General features: G+C 40.9%; 1 protein-coding gene across 4 annotated transcripts in view; it reads right to left on the reverse strand.

Moving 5' to 3' along the window:
• Positions 1 to 329: 329 nt before the first annotated feature.
• LOC110508135 (BRD4-interacting chromatin-remodeling complex-associated protein) overlaps positions 330 to 20,332 on the reverse strand; it is a 69,563-nt gene continuing 49,560 nt past the window's right edge. For 2 of the 4 annotated variants that reach the window (XM_036964624.1, XM_036964621.1), the window contains 9 exons: positions 16,920 to 17,474; positions 16,686 to 16,815; positions 16,527 to 16,621; positions 16,270 to 16,359; positions 16,102 to 16,154; positions 15,723 to 15,949; positions 13,226 to 13,320; positions 11,486 to 11,588; positions 391 to 3,108 (listed from right to left, as the gene is read on the reverse strand). In XM_036964624.1, coding sequence (XP_036820519.1) covers positions 713 to 3,108; positions 11,486 to 11,588; positions 13,226 to 13,320; positions 15,723 to 15,949; positions 16,102 to 16,154; positions 16,270 to 16,359; positions 16,527 to 16,621; positions 16,686 to 16,815; positions 16,920 to 17,474 — 3,744 coding nt within the window. In that variant the 3' untranslated portion in view covers positions 391 to 712. Of the gene's footprint in view, positions 3,109 to 11,485; positions 11,589 to 13,225; positions 13,321 to 15,722; positions 15,950 to 16,101; positions 16,155 to 16,269; positions 16,360 to 16,526; positions 16,622 to 16,685; positions 16,816 to 16,919; positions 17,475 to 20,332 lie in introns of all 4 variants that reach the window. The other 2 variants (XM_036964623.1, XM_036964622.1) reach the window with 2 other exon arrangements.

Here is a 20,332-nt window from a genome sequence, read left to right on the forward strand (position 1 = left end):
AGTCAACCAGAAAGTCAACCAACCACCTCAACATTTAACCATACTACAACATGTATTTGAAAGAAACACAACCTAACCATCTAGCTAAGAAGAATTGAACAGCTGGAACCAGAAAGTGTATTTGTGGTGATGATAGAAGTCAGAATATGGAAAAAGAGACGTGGATCTGTAGTGATGAAGAGATCGCTATAACAAGCCTCTCCTCCGTGTGTGGTTTACCTACTGAAGTAAGGCTTTAGGGAGTTTTATGCAGTCTTGCCTTGATTATATTCAGTAGAGCAAACATTTAGTCACAGAAAAACAAATCTCTTATTATTGGACAAGTTCCTGTAGTTTTCTCCTGTTTTATACCTACTGAACATGACCCAGGTCTTATTTGTTATACAGACAGGCAGGCAGCAGCTATAACATGATGACTAAGGAATGGAATACAGTGGGAATGAATAAGGAAAACCTTCAATAATACAAAAGAACTGGAGACAAATGAATCAAACTGATGATTGAGCGTAGTTGAGAGAGCAGAGGGTACTGCCACAGAGTAAAGCATACCTTTTTACAGAGAGTCATCACCATCCATCCATCCAGTGACTGTGAGCATTGTGTCATGTTGTAAAGTAAACAACATTCAGATGGACAAACAAGGTCAACTGAGCTCGTCAGAGCAGTGAGAGTTATTCCGCTCTCCTCTCTTCAGTCCCAACTGTTGTATGTGTTATCTGCTGTGAGTCTGTGGCACCAGTCCTCTGCCTCCAACCTGAGAGTGATGGGCCAGAGAGGATGAAGATGAAGAAGAGACTGAGGGTCTGTATGTATGTGAGGAGGGCTGGGGGGCCGTGGGTCGCTGGCTGTGGTGGTGGTGTGGCCTGATGGAGCCCCCTTTGGCTCTGCGCGGTGTGGGCCCCTGGGCCTGGCCCTGCAAGTTGAGGATGGTGTCGATGGCACACTGCAGGTGCTCGTTAAGAGACTCATCGTGTGGCGGGGAGCCGGAGGAGAAGGAGGCGTTGTCCATGACAGGAGAGTCTGACTTACAGCGCTTAGCAGGAAGTGATGAGTCTCTGTAACAAGAAGTGTCTGGCGGCGAGGAAGGGGGCCCAGGGGCATGCTGGTCCATTCTGAACGTATCACCTCCACCAGACCTCTGGTGGTTTTTACTGCTCACCCTCTTATACCTCCCCATGTCCGCCCCTCTGTCCCAATGATCCCCTTCTCTCCCCCTCTCCTCCTCTCTGTCTGAGAGATGCTGCTGGGTGTTTGTGATGCCCTGCACTAGGCCAGGAGAGGAGGGATAGGAGTTCCCCAGCCTCAGGGCCTCCCGGCTGAGCTCTGTGTGGGAGCCCCCCTCCCTGGGGCTGCCTCCTCTCTTCTCCAGCTTCATGCTGGTGATCACTGTCCCCTCTGAGGAGGGAGAGGGTGAGGAGGGAGAATTGGGGGGCGAGGGGGAGGGACGGGGGTACGGGACACTGTCTCCTCCTCCTCCCGGTACACCCGGTCGGACGCGGGGGCTGATGTTCTCCCGGTAAGTCTTCCGTAGAGGCAGGCGGCAGGTGGTCTGAGGGGAAGTGGCCGTGGAGGCGGGGTTACGCTTGACTCCACCCACATTGTGATGTTCTAACGCTCCGTTCATCTGAGCCGTGGAGGAAGATGCGGGCGCTGTGACTCTCTGTGGGCTAGGGTTCGCCTGTGTGGTTGCTATGAAGACCATTGCTGAGGAGGCTGTGTTACAGCTAGGGGGAGGAGTCCTAATGACAGTTATAGAAGGCGGCGTGGCTAGTGCTGCTGTTTGGGCTTTAGGGAGTGCCGGCGCCGGTTGAGGTCGTGTGGTAGGGAGTGCTGGCGTCGGTTGGGGTCGTGTGGTAAGGAGTGCCGGCGTCGGTTGGGGCAGGGTGGTAGGGAGTGCCGGCGTCGGTTGGGGTCGTGTGGTAGGGAGTGCCGGCGTCGGTTGGGGTCGTGTGGTAGGGAGTGCCGGCGTCGGTTGGGGCAGGGTGGTAGGGAGTGCCGGCGTCGGTTGGGGTCGAGTGGTAGGAAGTGCCGGCGCCGGGTGGGGCAGGGTGGTAGGGAGTGCCGGCGCCGGGTGGGGCAGGGTGGTAGGGAGTGCCGGCGCCGGTTGGGGTCGTGTGGTAGGGAGTGCCGGCATCGGTTGGGGTCGTGTGGTAGGGAGTGCCGGCGCCGGGTGCGGCAGGGTGGTAGGGAGTGCCGGCGCCGGGTGGGGCAGGGTGGTAGGGAGTGGCGGCGCCGGGTGGGGCAGGGTGGTAGGGAGTGGCTGTGGCTTAGGGTTGGGTGTGGATGGTGTGTGGACCGGGTCGAGGGCGGTGTTATGCACCACCTTACTAAACCCCGCCTCCTGCTTGATCTTGAGCTTCAAGCCGATGCGTGGGCGGGCGGCGTACGTCTTCATGGGGGGTTTACTGGTCCTCCGGGGGAGAGTATCATCATCCTCAGCTGGACGAAAGGAGGAGAAAGGGCGGTGGGGTGAGTGACGGGAGGGAGGTGGAGGAGCGCGGCTGAAGGAGGAGCTGTGACTCTGGGTGTCGGCTGTCTGTCTAACCCCTGACCCCGGCCTGGCCACAGGAGCTGGGGAGCTGGACCAGGAGACAGACGCCCCCGCTCCTCCCTGCTTTATCACCAGCTTGGTGGAGGGGAAGTGGTCTGGGACCGGTGTTGGGGCTGAAGCAGGGGCAACACCACTCCTTACGGGGCTGGGCTCAAGCCACTGGGGCTGAGGCTGGGACAGGGGCTGAGGATGGGGCTGGGGTTCAGGATGGGGCTGGGACAGGGGCTGAGGATGAGGCTGGGGTTCAGGATGGGGCTGGGACAGGGGTTCAGGATGGAGCTGGGACAGGGGCTGAGGATGAGGCTCGGACTGGAGCTGGGACAGGGGCTGAGGATGAGGCTCGGAATGGAGCTGGGGCTCGGAATGGAGCTGAGGATGGGACAGGGGCTGAGGATGGGACAGGGGCTGAGGCTCAGGATGGGGCTGAGGCTTATGGTGGGGCTGAGGCTGTAGCTGAGGCTTATGGTGGAGCTGGGACTGTAGCTGAGGCTTGGACTGGGCCATGTTGGCAGCTCCACTCTCAATCTCCATCATCCTTGAGTTGGCCACATACTCCTCTGGAGAGAGAGAGAGAGATATGGAAGTTATCAGATGAATCAGAGATGACAGACCAGGTAAAGCTATTACACATACGACAGTTCTGTCAAAACTATTCTGGCTATGTGCTTCTCGGCTGTAGACAGGAGGGCCAGTTTGATAATTCAAAAGTTTGTACTATTTTCTACATTGTAGAATAAAAATGAAGACATCAAAACTATGAAATAACACATATGGAATCATGTAGTAACCAAAGTGTTAAAAAAAGTGTAAATAAATGTTATATTGTAGATTCTTCAACAGCCACCCTTTGCCTTGATGACAGCTTGGCACACTCTTGTATGGGTATAGGTATCTAAACTTCAGACCCGCAGGGAATGTGATGAAAGAAATAAAAGCTGAAATAAATCACTCTACTATTATTCTGACATTTCACATTCTTCAAATAAAGTGGTGATCCTAACTGACCTAAGGCAGGGAATGTTTTACTAGGATTAAATATCAGAAATTGTGAAAAACCGAGTTTAAAGTTATTTGGCTAAGCTGTAAACTTCCGACTTCCGACTTTATATGTATATATACACACAGACATAATATACATCTAATATAAACTCAGCTAAAAAAGGAAACGTCCTCTCACTGTCAACTGTGTTATTTTCAGCAACTTAACGTGTAAATAATTCTATGAACACAAGATTCAAAAACTGAGACCAAAAAATTAACAAGTTCCACAGACATGTGACTAACAGAAATGGAATAATGTGTCCTGAACAAAGGGGGGGGGAACCAAAAGTAACAGTCAGTATCTGGTGTGGCCACCAGCTGCATTAATACTGCAGTGCATCTCCTCCTCATGGACTGCACCAGATTTGACAGTTCTTGCTGTGAGATATTACCCCACTCTTCCACCAAGGCACCTGCAAGTTCCCGGACATTTCTGGAGGGAATGGCCCTAGCCCTCACCCTGAGATCCGGGCTCTTCGCTGCCCATGGCAGAACACTGACATTCCTGTCTTGCAGGAAATCACGCACAGAACGAGCAGTATGGCTGGTGGCATTGTCATGCTGGAGGGCCATGTCAGAACGAGCCTGAAGGAAGGGTACCACATGAGGGAGGAGGATGTCTTCCTTGTAACACACAGCTATGAGACTACCTGCATTGACAACAAGCTCAGTCCGATGATGCTGTGACACACCGCCCCAGACCATGACGGACCCTCCACCTCCAAATCGATCCCGCTCCAGAGTACAGGCCTCGGTGTAACGCTCAGTCCTTTGACGATAAAAGCAAATCCGACAATCACCCCTGGTGAGACAAAACCACGATTCGTCAGTGAAGAGCACTTTTTGCCAGTCCTGTCTAGACCAGCGAACATGGGTTTGTGCCCATAGACGATGTTGATGCCGGTGATGTCTGGTGAGGACCTGCCTTACAACAGGCCTACAGGCCCTCAGTCCAGCCTCTTTCAGCCTATTGCGGACAGTCTGAGCACTGATGGAGGGATTGTGCATTCCCGGTGTAACTCGGGCAGTTATTGTTGCCATCCTGTACCTGTCCCGCAGGTGTGATGTTCGGATGTACCGATCCTGTGCAGGTGTTGTGACACGTGGTCTGCCACTACGAGGACGATCAGCTGTCCGTCCCGTCTCCCTGTCTTAGGTGTCTCACAGTACGGACATTGCAATTTATTGCCCTGGCCAATTTATTGCCCTGCAGTCCTCATGCCTCCTTGCAACATGCCAAAGGCACATTCACGCAGATGGGCATCTTTCTTTTTTTCTGTCAGTAGAAAGGCCTCTTCAGTGTCCTAAGTTTTCATAACTGTGACCTTAATTGTCTACCGTCTGTAAGCTGTTAGTGTCTTAACGACCGTTCCACAGGTGCATGTTCATTAATTGTTTATGGTTCATTGAACAAGCATGGGAAACAGTGTTTAAACCTTTTACAATGAAGATCTGTGAAGTTTCAGGACAGGGTCCTGAAAAAGGGAGGTTTCTTTTTTTGCCGAGTGCGGCAGGCCTAGTGGTTAAAGCCTTGGACTAGTAACCAAAAGGTTGCAAGTTCAAATCCCCGAGCTGACACGGTACAAATCTATCGTTCTGCCCCTGAAAAAGGCAGTTAACCCGCTGTTCCTAGGCCGTCATTGAAAATAAGAATTTGTTCTTAACTGACTTGCCTAGTTAAATAAAGGTAAAAAAATTATAATAATATTAGATATGCATATGTATATAAGATCGATATTAGATATAGGTATGTAAATTAGATACATATGTGAATTAGATATATGTATATTAGATATATGTAAATTAGAAATAGGTATGTATATTAGATATATGTGTATTAGATATATGTATGTATATTAGATATAGGTATGTATATTAGATATATGTATGTAGATATATGTATGTATATTAGATATAGGTATGTATATTAGATATGTGTATATTAGATATATGTATGTATATTAGATATATGTATGTATATTAGATATATGTATGTATATTAGATATATGTATGTATATTAGATATAGGTATGTATATTAGATATATGTATGTAGATATATGTATGTATATTAGATATATGTATGTAGATATATGTATGTATATTAGATATATGTATGTATATTAGATATATGTATGTATATTAGATATAGGTATGTATATTAGATATAGGTATGCATATTAGATATAGATATGCATATTAGATAAAGATATGCATATTAGATAAATATGTATATTAGATATAGGTATGTACAGTTGAAGTTGGAAGTTTACATACACCTTAGGCAAATACATTTAAACTCAGATTCACAATTCCTGACATTTAATCCTAGTACAAATTCCCTGTTTTAGGTTAGTTAGGATCACCACTTTATTTGAAGAATGTGACATGTCAGAATAATAGTAGAGAGAATGATTTATTTCAGTTTATTTCTTTCATCACATTCCCAGTAGGTCAGAAGTTTACATACACTCAATTAGTATTTGGTAGCATTGCCTTAAAATTGTTAAACTTGGGTCAAACGTTTTGGGTAGCCTTACACAAGCTTCCCATAATAGGTTGGGTGAATTTTGGCCCATTCCTCCTGACAGAGCTGGTGTAACTGAGTCAGGTTTGTAAGCCTCCTTGCTCGCACACGCTTTTTCAGTTCTGCCCACAAATTTGCTATGGGATTGAGGTCAGGGTCTTTGTGATGGCCACTCCCATACCTTGACTTTGTTGTCCTTAAGCCATTTTTTCCACAAATTTGGAAGTATGCTTGGGGTCAATGTCCACCTGGAAGACCCATTTGCGACCAAGCTTTAACTTCATGACTGATGGCTTGAGATGTTGCTTCAATATATCCACATATATTTCCTTCCACATGATGCCATCTATTTTGTGAATTGCATCAGACCCTCCTGCAGCAAATCACCCCCACAACATGATGCTGCCACCTTGTTCTTCACAGTTGGGATGGTGTTCTTGGGCTTGCAAGCCTGCCCCTTTTTCCTCCAAACATAACGATGGTCATTATGGCCAAACAGTTATATTTTGTTTTATCAGACCAGAGGACATTTCTCCAAAAAGTACAATCTTTATCCTCACGTGCAGTTGCAAACCATAGTATGGCTTTTTTATGGCGGTTTTGGAGCATTGGCTTCTTCCTTGCTGAGCGGCCTTTCAGGTTATGTCGATATAGGACTTGCTTAACTGTGGATATCGATACGTTTGTACCTGTTTCCTCCAGCATCTTCACACGGTCATTTGCTGTTGTTCTGGGATTGATTTGCACTTTTCGCACCAAAGTACGTTCATCTCTAGGAGACAGAACACATCTCCTCCTGAGAGGTACGACGGCTGCGTGGACCCATGGTGTTTATACTTGCGTACTATTGTTTGCACAGATGAAGGTGGTACCTTCAGGCGTTAGGAAATTGCTCCCATGGATGAAACAGATTTGTGGAGGTCTACAATTTTTTTTTTGAGGTCTTGGCTGATTTCTTTTGATTTTCCCATGATGTCAAGCAAAGAAGCACTGAGTTTGAGGATAGGCCTTGAAATACATCCACAGGTACACCTCAAATCGACTCAAATGATGTCAATATATACATATATTAGATATAGGCATGAATATCATATTAGATATATATATATATATATATATATATATATATATTAGACATAGGTATGTAAATCAAATATATAGGTATGTATATTAGATAAGTGTATATTAAATATAGGTATGTATATTAGATACAGGCATGTATATTAGAAATAGGCAAGTATATTAGAAATAGGCAAGTATATTAAATATATATATTAGAAATAGGTATGTATATTTAATATATATATTAGATATAGGCATGTATATCATATTAGATATATACAGTGCCTTGCGTAAGTATTCGGCCCCCTTGAACTTTGCGACCTTTTGCCACATTTCAGGCTTCAAACATAAAGATATAAAACTGTATTTTTTTGTGAAGAATCAACAACAAGTGGGACACAATCATGAAGTGGAACGACATTTATTGGATATTTCAAACTTTTTTAACAAATCAAAAACGGAAAAATTGGGCGTGCAAAATTCAGCCCCTTTAAATTCATTAAAAATCCTACAATGTGATTTTCTGGATTTTTTTTCTCATTTTGTCTTTCATAGTTGAAGTGTACTTATGATGAAAATTACAGGCCTCTCATCTTTTTAAGTGGGAGAACTTGCACAATTGGTGGCTAACGAAATACTTTTTTGCCCCACTATATTAGGCGTGTATATTAGATATATGTGTGTATATTGAATATAGGCAAGTATATTAGAAATAGGCAAATATATAGGCATGTAAATTAAATATATAGGCATGTATATTAGATATAGGCATGTATTTTAGATATAGGCATGTATATTAGATATAGGCATGTATATTAGATATAGGCATGTATTTTAGATATAGGCATGTATATTAGATATAGGCATGTATATTAGATATAGGCATGTATATTAAATATAGGTATATTAGATACAGGCGTGTATATTAGATATAGAAGTGTATAATGAATATAGGTATGTATATTAGATACAGGCATGTATATTAGAAATAGGCAAGTATATTAAATATATATATTAGAAATAGGTATGTATATTTAACATTTATATTAAATCAAATCAAATTTTATTTGTCACATACACATGGTTAGCAGATGTTAATGCGAGTGTAGCAAAATGCTTGTAAAAAGAGTCAAATAAAGTTCGTTCAGAGCCATCGATGTGTCTGCTTGGGGGGGAATATATACGGCTGTGATTATAATCGAAGAGAATTCCCTTGGTAGATAATGCGGTCGACATTTGATTGTGAGGAATTCTAAATCAGGTGAACAGAAGGACTTAAGTACCTGTATGTTGTTATGATCACACCACATCACGTTAACCATGAAGCATACGCCCCCGCCCCTCTTCTTACCAGAAAGATGTTTGTTTCTGTCTGCGCGATGCGTGGAGAAACCAGCTGGCTGCACCGATTCCGATAGCGTCTCTCCAGTGAGCCACGTTTCCGTGAAGCAAAGAATGTTACAGTCTCTGATGTCCCTCTGGAACGCTACCCTTGCTCGGATTTCATCAACCTTGTTGTCAAGAGACTGGACATTGGCGAGAAGAATGCTAGGGAGTGGTGCACGATGTGCCCGTCTCCGGAGTCTGACCAGAAGACCGCTCCGTTTCCCCCTTTTACGAAGTCGTTTTTTTGGGTCGCCGGCTGGGATCCATTCCGTTGTCCTGGGTGAAAGGCAGAACACAGGATCCGCTTCGCGAAAGTCATATTCTTGGTCGTACTGATGGTGAGTTGACGCTGATCTTATATTCAGTAGTTCTTCTCGACTGTATGTAATGAAACCTAAGATGACCTGGGGTACTAATGTAAGAAATAACACGTAAAAAAACAAAAAACTGCATAGTTTCCTAGGAACGCGAAGCGAGGCGGCCATCTCTGTCGGCGCCGGAAGTTGTACTTAGATATAGGCATGTATATCATATTAGATATATATATTAGACATAGGTATGTAATTTAAATATATAGGCATGTATATTAGATATAGGCATGTATATTAAATATAGGTGTGTATATTAGATATAAGTGTATATTGAATATAGGTATGTAAATTAGATACAGGCATGTATATTAGAAATAGGCAAGTATATTAAATATATATATTAGAAATAGGTATGTATATTTAATATATATATATATATATATATAAAATATAGGCATGTATATCATATTAGATATATATATATATATATATATTTATATAAATTAAATACACTGGTCAAAAAAAATAAAAGGAACACTTAAACACAATGTAACTATTAGATATAGGCATGCATATTAGGCGTCTATATTAGATATAGGCATGTATATTCGATATAGGCATGTATATTAGGCGTGTATATTAGATATATGCATGTATATTCGATATAGGCATGTATATTAGGCGTGTATATTAGATATAGGCATGTATATTAGGCGTGTATATTAGATATATGCATGTATATTCAATATAGGCATGTATATTAGATATAGGCATGCATATTAGATATAGGCATGTATATTAGGTGTGTATATTAGATATAGGCATGTATATTCGATATAGGCATGTATATTAGGCGTGTATATTAGATATAGGCATGCATATTAGATATAGGCATGTATATTAGGCGTGTATATTAGATATAGGCATGTATATTCGATATAGGCATGTATATTAGGCGTGTATATTAGATATAGGCATGTATATTCAATATAGGCATGCATATTAGGCGTGTATATTAGATATAGGCATGCTTATTAGATATAGGCATGTATATTAGATATAGGCATGCATATTAGATATAGGCATGCATATTAGGCGTCTATATTAGATATAGGCATGTATATTAGATATAGGCATGTATATTAGATATAGGCATGTATATTAGGCGTGTATATTAGATATAGGCATGTATATTCGATATAGGCATGTATATTAGGCTCTGTATATTAGATATAGGCATGTATATTCGATATAGGCATGTATATTCAATATAGGCATGTATATTAGATATAGGCATGTATATTAGGCGTGAATATTAGATATAGGCATGTGTATTAGATATAGCCATGTATATTAGATATAGGCATGTATATTAGATATAGGCATGTATATTAGATATAGACATGTATATTATATATGTATATTAGATATAGGCATGTATATTAGATATAGACATGTATATTATATATGTATATTAGATATAGGCATGTATATTAGATATAGACATGTATATTATATATGTATATTAGATATAGGCATGTATATTATATATGTATATTAGATATAGGCATGTATATTATATATGTATATTAGATATAGGCATGTATATTAGATACAGACATGTATATTAGATATGCATATTAGATATAGACATGTATATTATATATGTATATTAGATATAGGCATGTATATTATATATGTATATTAGATATAGGCATGTATATTAGATATGCATATTAGATATAGACATGTATATTAGATATGTATATTAGATATAGGCATGTATATTATATATGTATATTAGATATAGGCATGTATATTAGATATGCATATTAGATATAGGCATGTATATTAGATATGTATATTAGATATAGGCATGTATATTATATATGTATATTAGATATAGGCATGCATATTAGATACAGACATGTATATTATATATGTATATTAGATATAGGCATGTATATTAGATATGCATATTAGATATAGGCATGTATATTATATATGTATATTAGATATAGGCATGTATATTAGATATGCATATTAGATACAGGCATGTATATTATATATGTATATTAGATATAGGCATGTATATTAGATATGTATATTAGATATAGGCATGCATATTAGATATAGGCATGTATATTAGGCGTGTATATTAGATATAGGCATGCGTATTAGATATAGGCATAGAACCCGATTGAACATCTTTCGAGACACCTGAACATAGCTGTGCAGAGACGCTCAACGTCTAACCTGACAGAGCTTGACAGGATCTGCAGAGAAGAATGAGACAAACTCCCAAATGCCAAGCTTGTAGCATCATACTAAAGAAGAATTGAGGCTGTAATCGCTGCCAGATGTGCTTCAACAAAGTACTGAGGTAAAGGGTCTGAATACTTAGGTAAAGGTGATATTTACATTAGCAAACATGTCTAAAAAACAATTTTTGCTTTGTCATTATGGGGTAGTGTGTGTAGATTGATGGGGGGAAAAAGATATTATTCCATTTTAGATTAAGGCTGTAACGTAACAAAATGTGGAAAAAGTCAAGGGGTCTGAAAACTTTCCGAATGCCAAGTATGTATATTAGATAAAGATTTGTTACCAGGCCTGTCTCTGGCGAGGATGCGGTCCTGTCCCAGAGAGATCTTCTCTTCCTGAATAAACATCCTGTCCATCATTACCATCTCAGCTGATGGGCCAAGGCGCTGTGAAACCAAACAGCAACACAGCCAGCTAATCAATCAACCATAACACAAAAGTTAGTGAGACAATCCTAGTGAGGGAGAAAGAGTAGACACTGAACAGGGAAATCACCTGGAGAAGGAACCCTAGTGAGGGAGGGCTGTAGCAGGAGACAGAAGAGGTAAATCCCCTGGAGAAGGAACCCTAGTGAGGGAGGGCTGTAGCAGGGGACAGAACAGGTAAATCACCTGGAGAAGGAACCCTAGTGAGGGAGGGCTGTAGCAGGGGACAGAACAGGTAAATCACCTGGAGAAGGAACTCTAGTGAGGGAGGGCTGTAGCAGGGGACAGAACAGGTAAATCACCTGGAGAAGGAACCCTAGTGAGGGAGGGCTGTAGCAGGGGACAGAACAGGTAAATCCCCTGGAGAAGGAACCCTAGTGAGGGAGGGCTGTAGCAGGGGACAGAACAGGTAAATCACCTGGAGAAGGAACCCTAGTGAGGGAGGGCTGTAGCAGGGGACAGAACAGGTAAATCCCCTGGAGAAGGAACCCTAGTGAGGGAGGGCTGTAGCAGGGGACAGAACAGGTAAATCACCTGGAGAAGGAACCCTAGTGAGGGAGGGCTGTAGCAGGGGACAGAACAGGTAAATCACCTGGAGAAGGAACCCTAGTGAGGGAGGGCTGTAGCAGGGGACAGAACAGGTAAATCACCTGGAGAAGGAACCCTAGTGAGGGAGGGCTGTAGGAGGGGACAGAACAGGTAAATCCCCTGGAGAAGGAACCCTAGTGAGGGAGGGCTGTAGCAGGGGACAGAACAGGTAAATCCCCTGGAGAAGGAACCCTAGTGAGGGAGGGCTGTAGCAGGGGACAGCACAGGTAAATCCCCTGGAGAAGGAACCCTAGTGAGGGAGGGCTGTAGCAGGGGACAGAACAGGTAAATCACCTGGAGAAGGAACCCTAGTGAGGGAGGGCTGTAGCAGGGGACAGAACAGGTAAATCACCTGGAGAAGGAACCCTAGTGAGGGAGGGCTGTAGCAGGGGACAGAACAGGTAAATCCCCTGGAGAAGGAACCCTAGTGAGGGAGGGCTGTAGCAGGGGACAGAACAGGTAAATCACCTGGAGAAGGAACCCTAGTGAGGGAGGGCTGTAGCAGGGGACAGAACAGGTAAACCACCTGGAGAAGGAACCCTAGTGAGGGAGGGCTGTAGCAGGGGACAGAACAGGTAAATCACCTGGAGAAGGAACCCTAGTGAGGGAGGGCTGTAGCAGGGGACAGAACATGTAAATCACCTGGAGAAGGAACCCTAGTGAGGGAGGGCTGTAGCAGGGGACAGAACAGGTAAATCACCTGGAGAAGGAACCCTAGTGAGGGAGGGCTGTAGCAGGGGACAGAACAGGTAAATCACCTGGAGAAGGAACCCTAGTGAGGGAGGGCTGTAGCAGGGGACAGAACAGGTAAATCACCTGGAGAAGGAACCCTAGTGAGGGAGGGCTGTAGCAGGGGACAGAACAGGTAAATCACCTGGAGAAGGAACCCTAGTGAGGGAGGGCTGTAGCAGGGGACAGAACAGGTAAATCCCCTGGAGAAGGAACCCTAGTGAGGGAGGGCTGTAGCAGGAGGCAGATAACTTAAATAACAAGGTAATATAATATCTTACCGTTGATTCCTCAAAAAGGAGGTGTCTGTATTTATCCAGCATAGCCTGCGTTCTCTTCAGGAGCTGGCTGGAAACCCTCTCAAACTCATCATCCACTGAAGGGGAGATAATATGGAACAGGGGAGGTGGACATCAGACAGTGGGAACGAATGGTACATAATTAGGGCTTGGAGTTTCTGGTCAGGTCTTGTGGTCACTGCCGACCATACATTTAGGGCTGGGAAATGCCAGGGACATGGCGATACGATGGAATCATTCTTAGGTGCCGATACGACATGTATTGCAATTCTCACGATTCTGTATTGCGATTCTCTTCTTAGTCTGCGCGTCTGCTCCGTACAGACCGGACAAGTTTAAGCAGAGCGCGAAATGGATTATGGTCATTGTAGTTAATTACCACGTTTTCTGCGCTAAACTATGCTGAATATTGGGCTGTTGGAAACTACAACTCCCTGCTACATCGTACAGTTCAGGCTACATCTGATTTAGCTCTACAGAAACAGCACATCAAGCTCACAGAAAGAAACAAAATGTAATTCAAATAATTCACCGATGTCGGTCAATTAGTTGTTTAAAACCCCCCAAAATAACAGACATTTCCGTTAACTTGTTTGGGATAGGGGGCAGCATTTTCACTTTTGGATGAATAGAGTGCCCAAAGTGAACTGCCTCCTACTCAGTCCCAGATGCTAATATATGCATATTATTATTAGTATTGGATAGAAAACACTGAAGTTTCTAAACTGTTTGAATGATGTCTGTGAGTATAACAGAACTCATATGGCAGGCAAAAACATGAGAAAACAATCCAAAAAGGAAGTGGGAAATCTGAGGTTTGTAGTTTTTGAACTCAGCCCTATCGAATACACAGTGGGATATGGGTTATTTTGCACTTCCTAAGGCTTCCACTAGACGTCAACTGTCTTTAGAATGTTGTTTCAGGCTGCTCATGTGAAGGGGGACCGGATGGGAGCTGCTGGTCAAAGAGGTCTGCCTACAGCCTCGTTCTCAGTCACGCACTTTCTCTTGAGAGGTAGCTCTCGTTTCATTACTTTTCTACAGACAATTGAATTCTCCGGTTGGAACATTATTGAACTTTTATGATAAAAACATCATAAAGATTGATTCTATACTTAGTTTGACAAGTTTCTTTGAACGTTTCGTCCGAATGGACCAGATCGCGCTTTTGGATTTGTTTACCAAACGCCCTAACAAAAGAAGCTATTGGACAAAAATTGAACTGCGATTCCTGGGGAGTGCATTCTGATGAAGATCATCAAAGGTAAGTGAATATTTATAATGCTATTTATGAATAATGTTGACTATCCAATAATGCGGATATTTCTCTGGCTGGTTTGGGCTCTGAGAGCCGTTCTCATATTATTGCATGGTTTGCTTTTTCCGTAAAGTTTTTTTGAAATCTGACACAGCGGTTGCATTAAGGAGAAGTATAAAGTTCCATGCATAACACTTGAATTTTCATCAACATTTAGTATGAGTATTTCTGTGAATTGATGTGGCTCTCTGCAATATACTGCATGTTTTGGAACTTCTGAACATAACACGCCAATGTAAAATAAGATTTTTGGATATAAATATGAACTTTACCGAACAAAACATACATGTATTGTATAACATGAAGTCCTATGAGTGTCATCTGATGAAGATCAAAGGTTAGTGATTCATTTTATCTCTATTTGTGCTTTTTGTGACTGCTCTCTTTGGCTGGAAAATGGCTGGGTTTTTCTGTGAGTTGGTGGTGACCTAACATAATCGTTTGTGGAGCTTTTGCTGTAAAGCATTTATTTTTTTAATCAGACACTGTGGCTGGATTAGCGAGAATTGTATCTTTAAAATGGTGCCTAATACTTGTATGTTTGAGAAATTTGATTTATGAGATTTATGTTGGTTTGTATTTGGCGCCCTGCAATTTCATTGGCTGTTGGCGAGGGGTTTCGCTAGCGGAACGGGGTTCCGCCAGCCCTGGACAGGTTGATCGCTCAGCACTTTTCACTATTTAAAAATAATATGGAGAGCTATAGGATGAAAACACAGGAATTTTGGCACGGGTACAGCAAACTAGCGCTAGCTAACGCTACCTACCTTGTATTACAAATCGATACTTGGAGTCAAAGCATATGGCCAATATACCACGGCTAATGACTGTTCTTGTGCACGACGCAACGCGGCCCATAGCCGTGGTATATTGGCCATGTACCACAAATGCTGAAGAGCCTTATTGCTATTGTAAACTGGTTACCAACGTAATTACAACAATAAAAATAAGTTGTCATACCCGTGGTATACAGTCAATATATACCACTGCTGTCAGCCAATCAGCATTCAGGGTTCAAACCACCCAGTTTATAATACTGTATCAATCCCCACCAATCACAAATACACATGTTAACAGCAGTGTGATTGTACCTCTGTGGTAGTCGTGTGGCAGTGCCCTGGTAGAGGTGGTAAGGCACCAGGAGGGTCAGGGTGTGTGTACCTCTGTGGTAGTCGTGTGGTGCGGTGGCAGTGCCCTGGTAGAGGTGGTAAGGCACCAGGAGGGTCAGGGTGTGTGTACCTCTGTGGTAGTCGTGTGGTGGGGTGGCAGTGCCCTGGTAGAGGTGGTAAGGCACCAGGCCGGTCAGGGTGTCTTCAAAGCACTGGAAGGAAGAGCTGTAGTCTGGGTGGAGGACTGAGCCCTGCTGCTTCCTCAGCTGCTCCAACATCCTGCACACACCACACAGGGTCGAGGAAGATTGAATTGCCAGTCTTGTGACCTTACTTTTAACAAGCGGTAGGACAACACTCATGCTCACAAACAAACACCACATAAAAAAGAGATCAGAAATACGTTCCAGGAGAATGATACAGGGGCATACCTGGCTTCCTTGCTGGGTTTAGCCATACTGAAAGGCATCTTCATAGCAGCAGTCTGTCAGGTGAACAAGACACAGCATCCATCACAGCATCAGAACCAGATTGATTAGACAGGTGATTAAATAGAGTCAGAAATGGAAGCCAGCAGGATTGGTTGAGGGTCTCCTGACCTGTGTTTGTAGAGAGGCCAGACCAGGGCTGAAAGTCTGCTGTGTAGAGGTCATCTGACTCAGACCTGACACGGACTCCATCCCCCCCACCTGGCAGAGGAAAGAGGGATAGTAAAATAATACTATTGAACCTTTATTTATCCAGTCAGTTAAGAACAAATTCATATTTATTTCTATTTGATGGCCAATAAAGCTTTTTGAATTTAAAGGAGTCAAACGGTTGAGATGATGGTTGAGCATCAGTAGGTGTTACCTACCTGCACAGCCTGGTGTAGTGACTGTTGACCAGGCTGGTTAGCTGGAGCCACGCCCCCCTGGGTCACCTGAGCTCCTGACAACACGTCATTGAATGCTGAAAAGAGATGGGAGTCAGATCAGGAACACATTTCACAGTAGTGATGTTGTTTCTTTCTGACCTGTGGCAGGAGTCTTGACCAGCACAGATGACTGAGGAGCAGGCACGTCTTGTTGTTGACCACCATGCTGTTGGGGTTGGGGCTGGCTTTGCTGCTGCCATTTGGCCTGTAGTAGAATATTTTGTTGCACCTGAGTGTGAATAAAGAGAGAAAATTGATTATTCGAATACTTTGATAAACACTCAGCTAGCAGCAAGTCAAAACATCTGAGCAGGGAAGTGTGTTCCTTCACACCTGGTGTTTCTGTTGTGGAGAGGGCTGAGCACCAACCAGCTGCAGGCGGTGCTGCCGATCTGCTGTTAAGATCTGGGTCTTCAACACCCCACCCCCGGGGTCCCCCACCTGGCTAGCAGTGAACTGGAGCCCTGCCAGAGGGGCCTGGGGGATCTGGGGGGGTTTGGGGGAGTGAGAGGGAGGGGGGACGTCCGGTTCGTAGAGACCAGGCTGGGAGGGGGGCCGGGGCTGGAGGTGTATCTGTTGTTGTTGTGGGGCAGGCTGGGAGGGGGGCCGGGGCTGGAGGTGTATCTGTTGTTGTTGTTGTTGTAGTGCAGGCTGGGAGTGGCCTGGTATCTGGTTCTGGATAATGAACATTGGGGGAAGAGAGGAGGGGGTGCAGGATCGGGCGGGGGTCTGGGGTTGAGAAGGGGGCCAGGACTGGGGGGAATGCATGGGGAGGGGGGAGGGCTGGGGGCTGTCCGACAGAGGGAGGGCAGTGTGGGAGGCCAGGGGCTGGGAGGGGGATAGGCTCTGGAGCTTCAGTTGCTGCTGCTGGACACCCGCCTGGGGCATCTGGGGTTAGAGGTCAAAACAAACAGGAAACACGTCAGAAACCAACACAGCGGAAACAAACATGATATTTAGGTTCCAAACAATACAAGTTATGCTAGAACATGTGGAACTGCATTTTAAACAGGTCAAGCAAAAAAAGGGTATTAATAGTAATATTTAAAGTAGTAGTAGTAGTAGATGGTAATATTTAAAGTAATAGTAGTAGTAGTAGAGGTAAATAGTAATATTTAAAGTAGTAGTAGTAATAGTAATATTTAAAGTAGTAGTAGTAGTAGTAGTAGTAGTAGTGGTAGTAGTAGTACTATTTTTAGTAGCAGTACTGATAGTAGTAGTAAACAGTAATATTTAAAGTACTAGAAATATTTAAAGTAGTAGTAGTAAATAGTAATAATTGCAGTAGTAGTAGTAGTAGTAAAAAGTAATACTTGCAGTAGTAGTAGTAAATAGTAATATTGAAAGTAGTAGTAGTAAATAGTAGTAATTGCAGTAGTAGTAGTAGTAGTAAAAAGTAATACTTGCAGTAGTAGTAGTAAATAGTAATATTGAAAGTAGTAGTAGTAAATAGTCATATTTAAAGTAGTAGTAGTAATAGTAATATTGAAAGTAGTAGTAGTAAATAGTCATTTCTAAGTAGTAGTAAATAGTAATATTTAAAGTAGTAGTAGTAGTAATTAGTAATATTTAAAGTAGTAGTAATTAGTCATATTTAAAGTAGTAGTAGTAGTAGTAGTAATTAGTAATATTTAAAGTAGTAGTAGTAGTAGTAGTAGTAGTAGTAGTAGTAATATTTAAAGTAGTAGTAGTAGTAGTAATTAGTAATATTTAAAGTAGAAGTAGTAGAAGTAATTAGTAATATTTAAAGTAGTAGTAGTAGTAGTAGTAATATTTAAAGTAGTAGTAAATAGTCATATTTGAAGTAGTAGCAGTAAATAGTAATATTTATAGTAGTAGTAGTACATAGTAAAAAGTAATCTTTAAAGTAGTAGTAGTAGTAGTAGTAGTAGTAATATTTAAAGTAATAGTAGTAGTAGTAGTAGTAGAGGAAGTAGTAAATAGTCATATTTAAAGTAATAGTAGCAGTAGTAGTAGTAATATTTAAAGTAGTAGTAGTAATATTTAAAGTAGTAGTAGTAGTAGTAGTAATATTTAAAGTAGTAGTAGTAGTAATATTTAAAGTAGTAGTAATATTTAAAGTAGTAGTAGTAGTAGTAATAATATTTAAAGCAGTAGTAGTAGTAATATTTAAAGTAGTAGTAGTAATATTTAAAGTATTATTTAAAGTAGTAGTAGTAATATTTAAAGTAGTAGTAGTAGTAATAATATTTAAAGTAGTAGTAGTAGTAGTAATATTTAAAGTAGTGGTAGTAGTAGTAATATTTAAAGTAGTAGTAGTAGTAGTAATATTTAAAGTAGTAGTAGTAGTAGTAATATTTAAAGTAGTAGTGGTAATATTTAAAGTAGTAGTAGTAATATTTAAAGTAGTAGTAATACTATTTAAAGTATTAGTAGTAGTAATATTTAAAGTAGTAGTAGTAGTAATATTTAAAGTAGTAGTAGTCATATTTAAAGTAGTAGTAGTAGTAATATTTAAAGTAGTAGTAGTAGTAGTAATATTTAAAGTAGTAGTAGTAATCATATTTAAAGTAGTAGTAGTAGTCATATTTAAAGTAGTAGTGGTAGTAATATTTGAAGTAGTAGTAGTAGTAGTACTAATATTTAAAGTAGTAGTAGTAATATTTAAAGTAGTAGTAATCTTTAAAGTAGTAGTAGTAGTACTAATATTTAAAGTAGTAGTAATAGTACTAATATTTAAAGTAGTAGTAGTAGTACTAATATTTAAAGTAGTAGTAGTAATATTTAAAGTAGTAGTAATAGTAATAATATTTAAAGTATTAGTAGTAGTAATATTTAAAGTAGTAGTAGTAGTAATATTTAAAGTAGTAGTAGTAATATTTAAAGTAGTAGCAGTAGTAATATTTAAAGTAGTAGTAGTAGTCATATTTAAAGTAGTAGTAGTAGTCATATTTAAAGTAGTAGTAGTAGTAATATTTGAAGTAGTAGTAGTAGTACTAATATTTAAAGTAGTAGTAGTAATATTTAAAGTAGTAGTAATATTTAAAGTAGTAGTAGTAGCACTAATATTTAAAGTAATAGTAGTAGTAGAGGAAGTAGTAAATAGTCATATTTAAAGTAGTAGTAGCAGTAGTAGTAGTAATATTTAAAGTAGTAGTAGTAATATTTAAAGTAGTAGTAGTAGTAATATTTAAAGTAGTAGTAATATTTAAAGTAGTAGTAGTAGTAGTAATAATATTTAAAGCAGTAGTAGTAGTAGTAATATTTAAAGTAGTAGTAGTAATATTTAAAGTATTATTTAAAGTAGTAGTAGTAGTAGTAATATTTAAAGTAGTAGTAATAATATTTAAAGTAGTAGTAGTAGTAGTAATATTTAAAGTAGTGGTAGTAGTAGTAATATTTAAAGTAGTAGTAGTAGTAGTAATAATATTTAAAGTAGTAGTAGTAGTAGTAATATTTAAAGTAGTAGTAGTAATATTTAAAGTAGTAGTAGTAATATTTAAAGTAGTAGTAGTAGTAGTAATATTTAAAGTAGTAGTAGTAGTAATAATATTTAAAGTATTAGTAGTAGTAATATTTAAAGTAGTAGTAGTAGTAATATTTAAAGTAGTAGTAGTAATATTTAAAGTAGTAGTAGTAGTAATATTTATAGTAGTAGTAGTCATATTTAAAGTAGTAGTAGTAGTAATATTTGAAGTAGTAGTAGTAGTACTAATATTTAAAGTAGTAGTAGTAATATTTAAAGTAGTAGTAGTAATATTTAAAGTAGTAGTAGTAGTACTAAT

The sequence above is a fragment of the Oncorhynchus mykiss genome, chromosome 27, assembly GCF_013265735.2.
Source record: "Oncorhynchus mykiss isolate Arlee chromosome 27, USDA_OmykA_1.1, whole genome shotgun sequence".
Classification (NCBI taxonomy): Eukaryota; Metazoa; Chordata; class Actinopteri; order Salmoniformes; family Salmonidae; genus Oncorhynchus; species Oncorhynchus mykiss.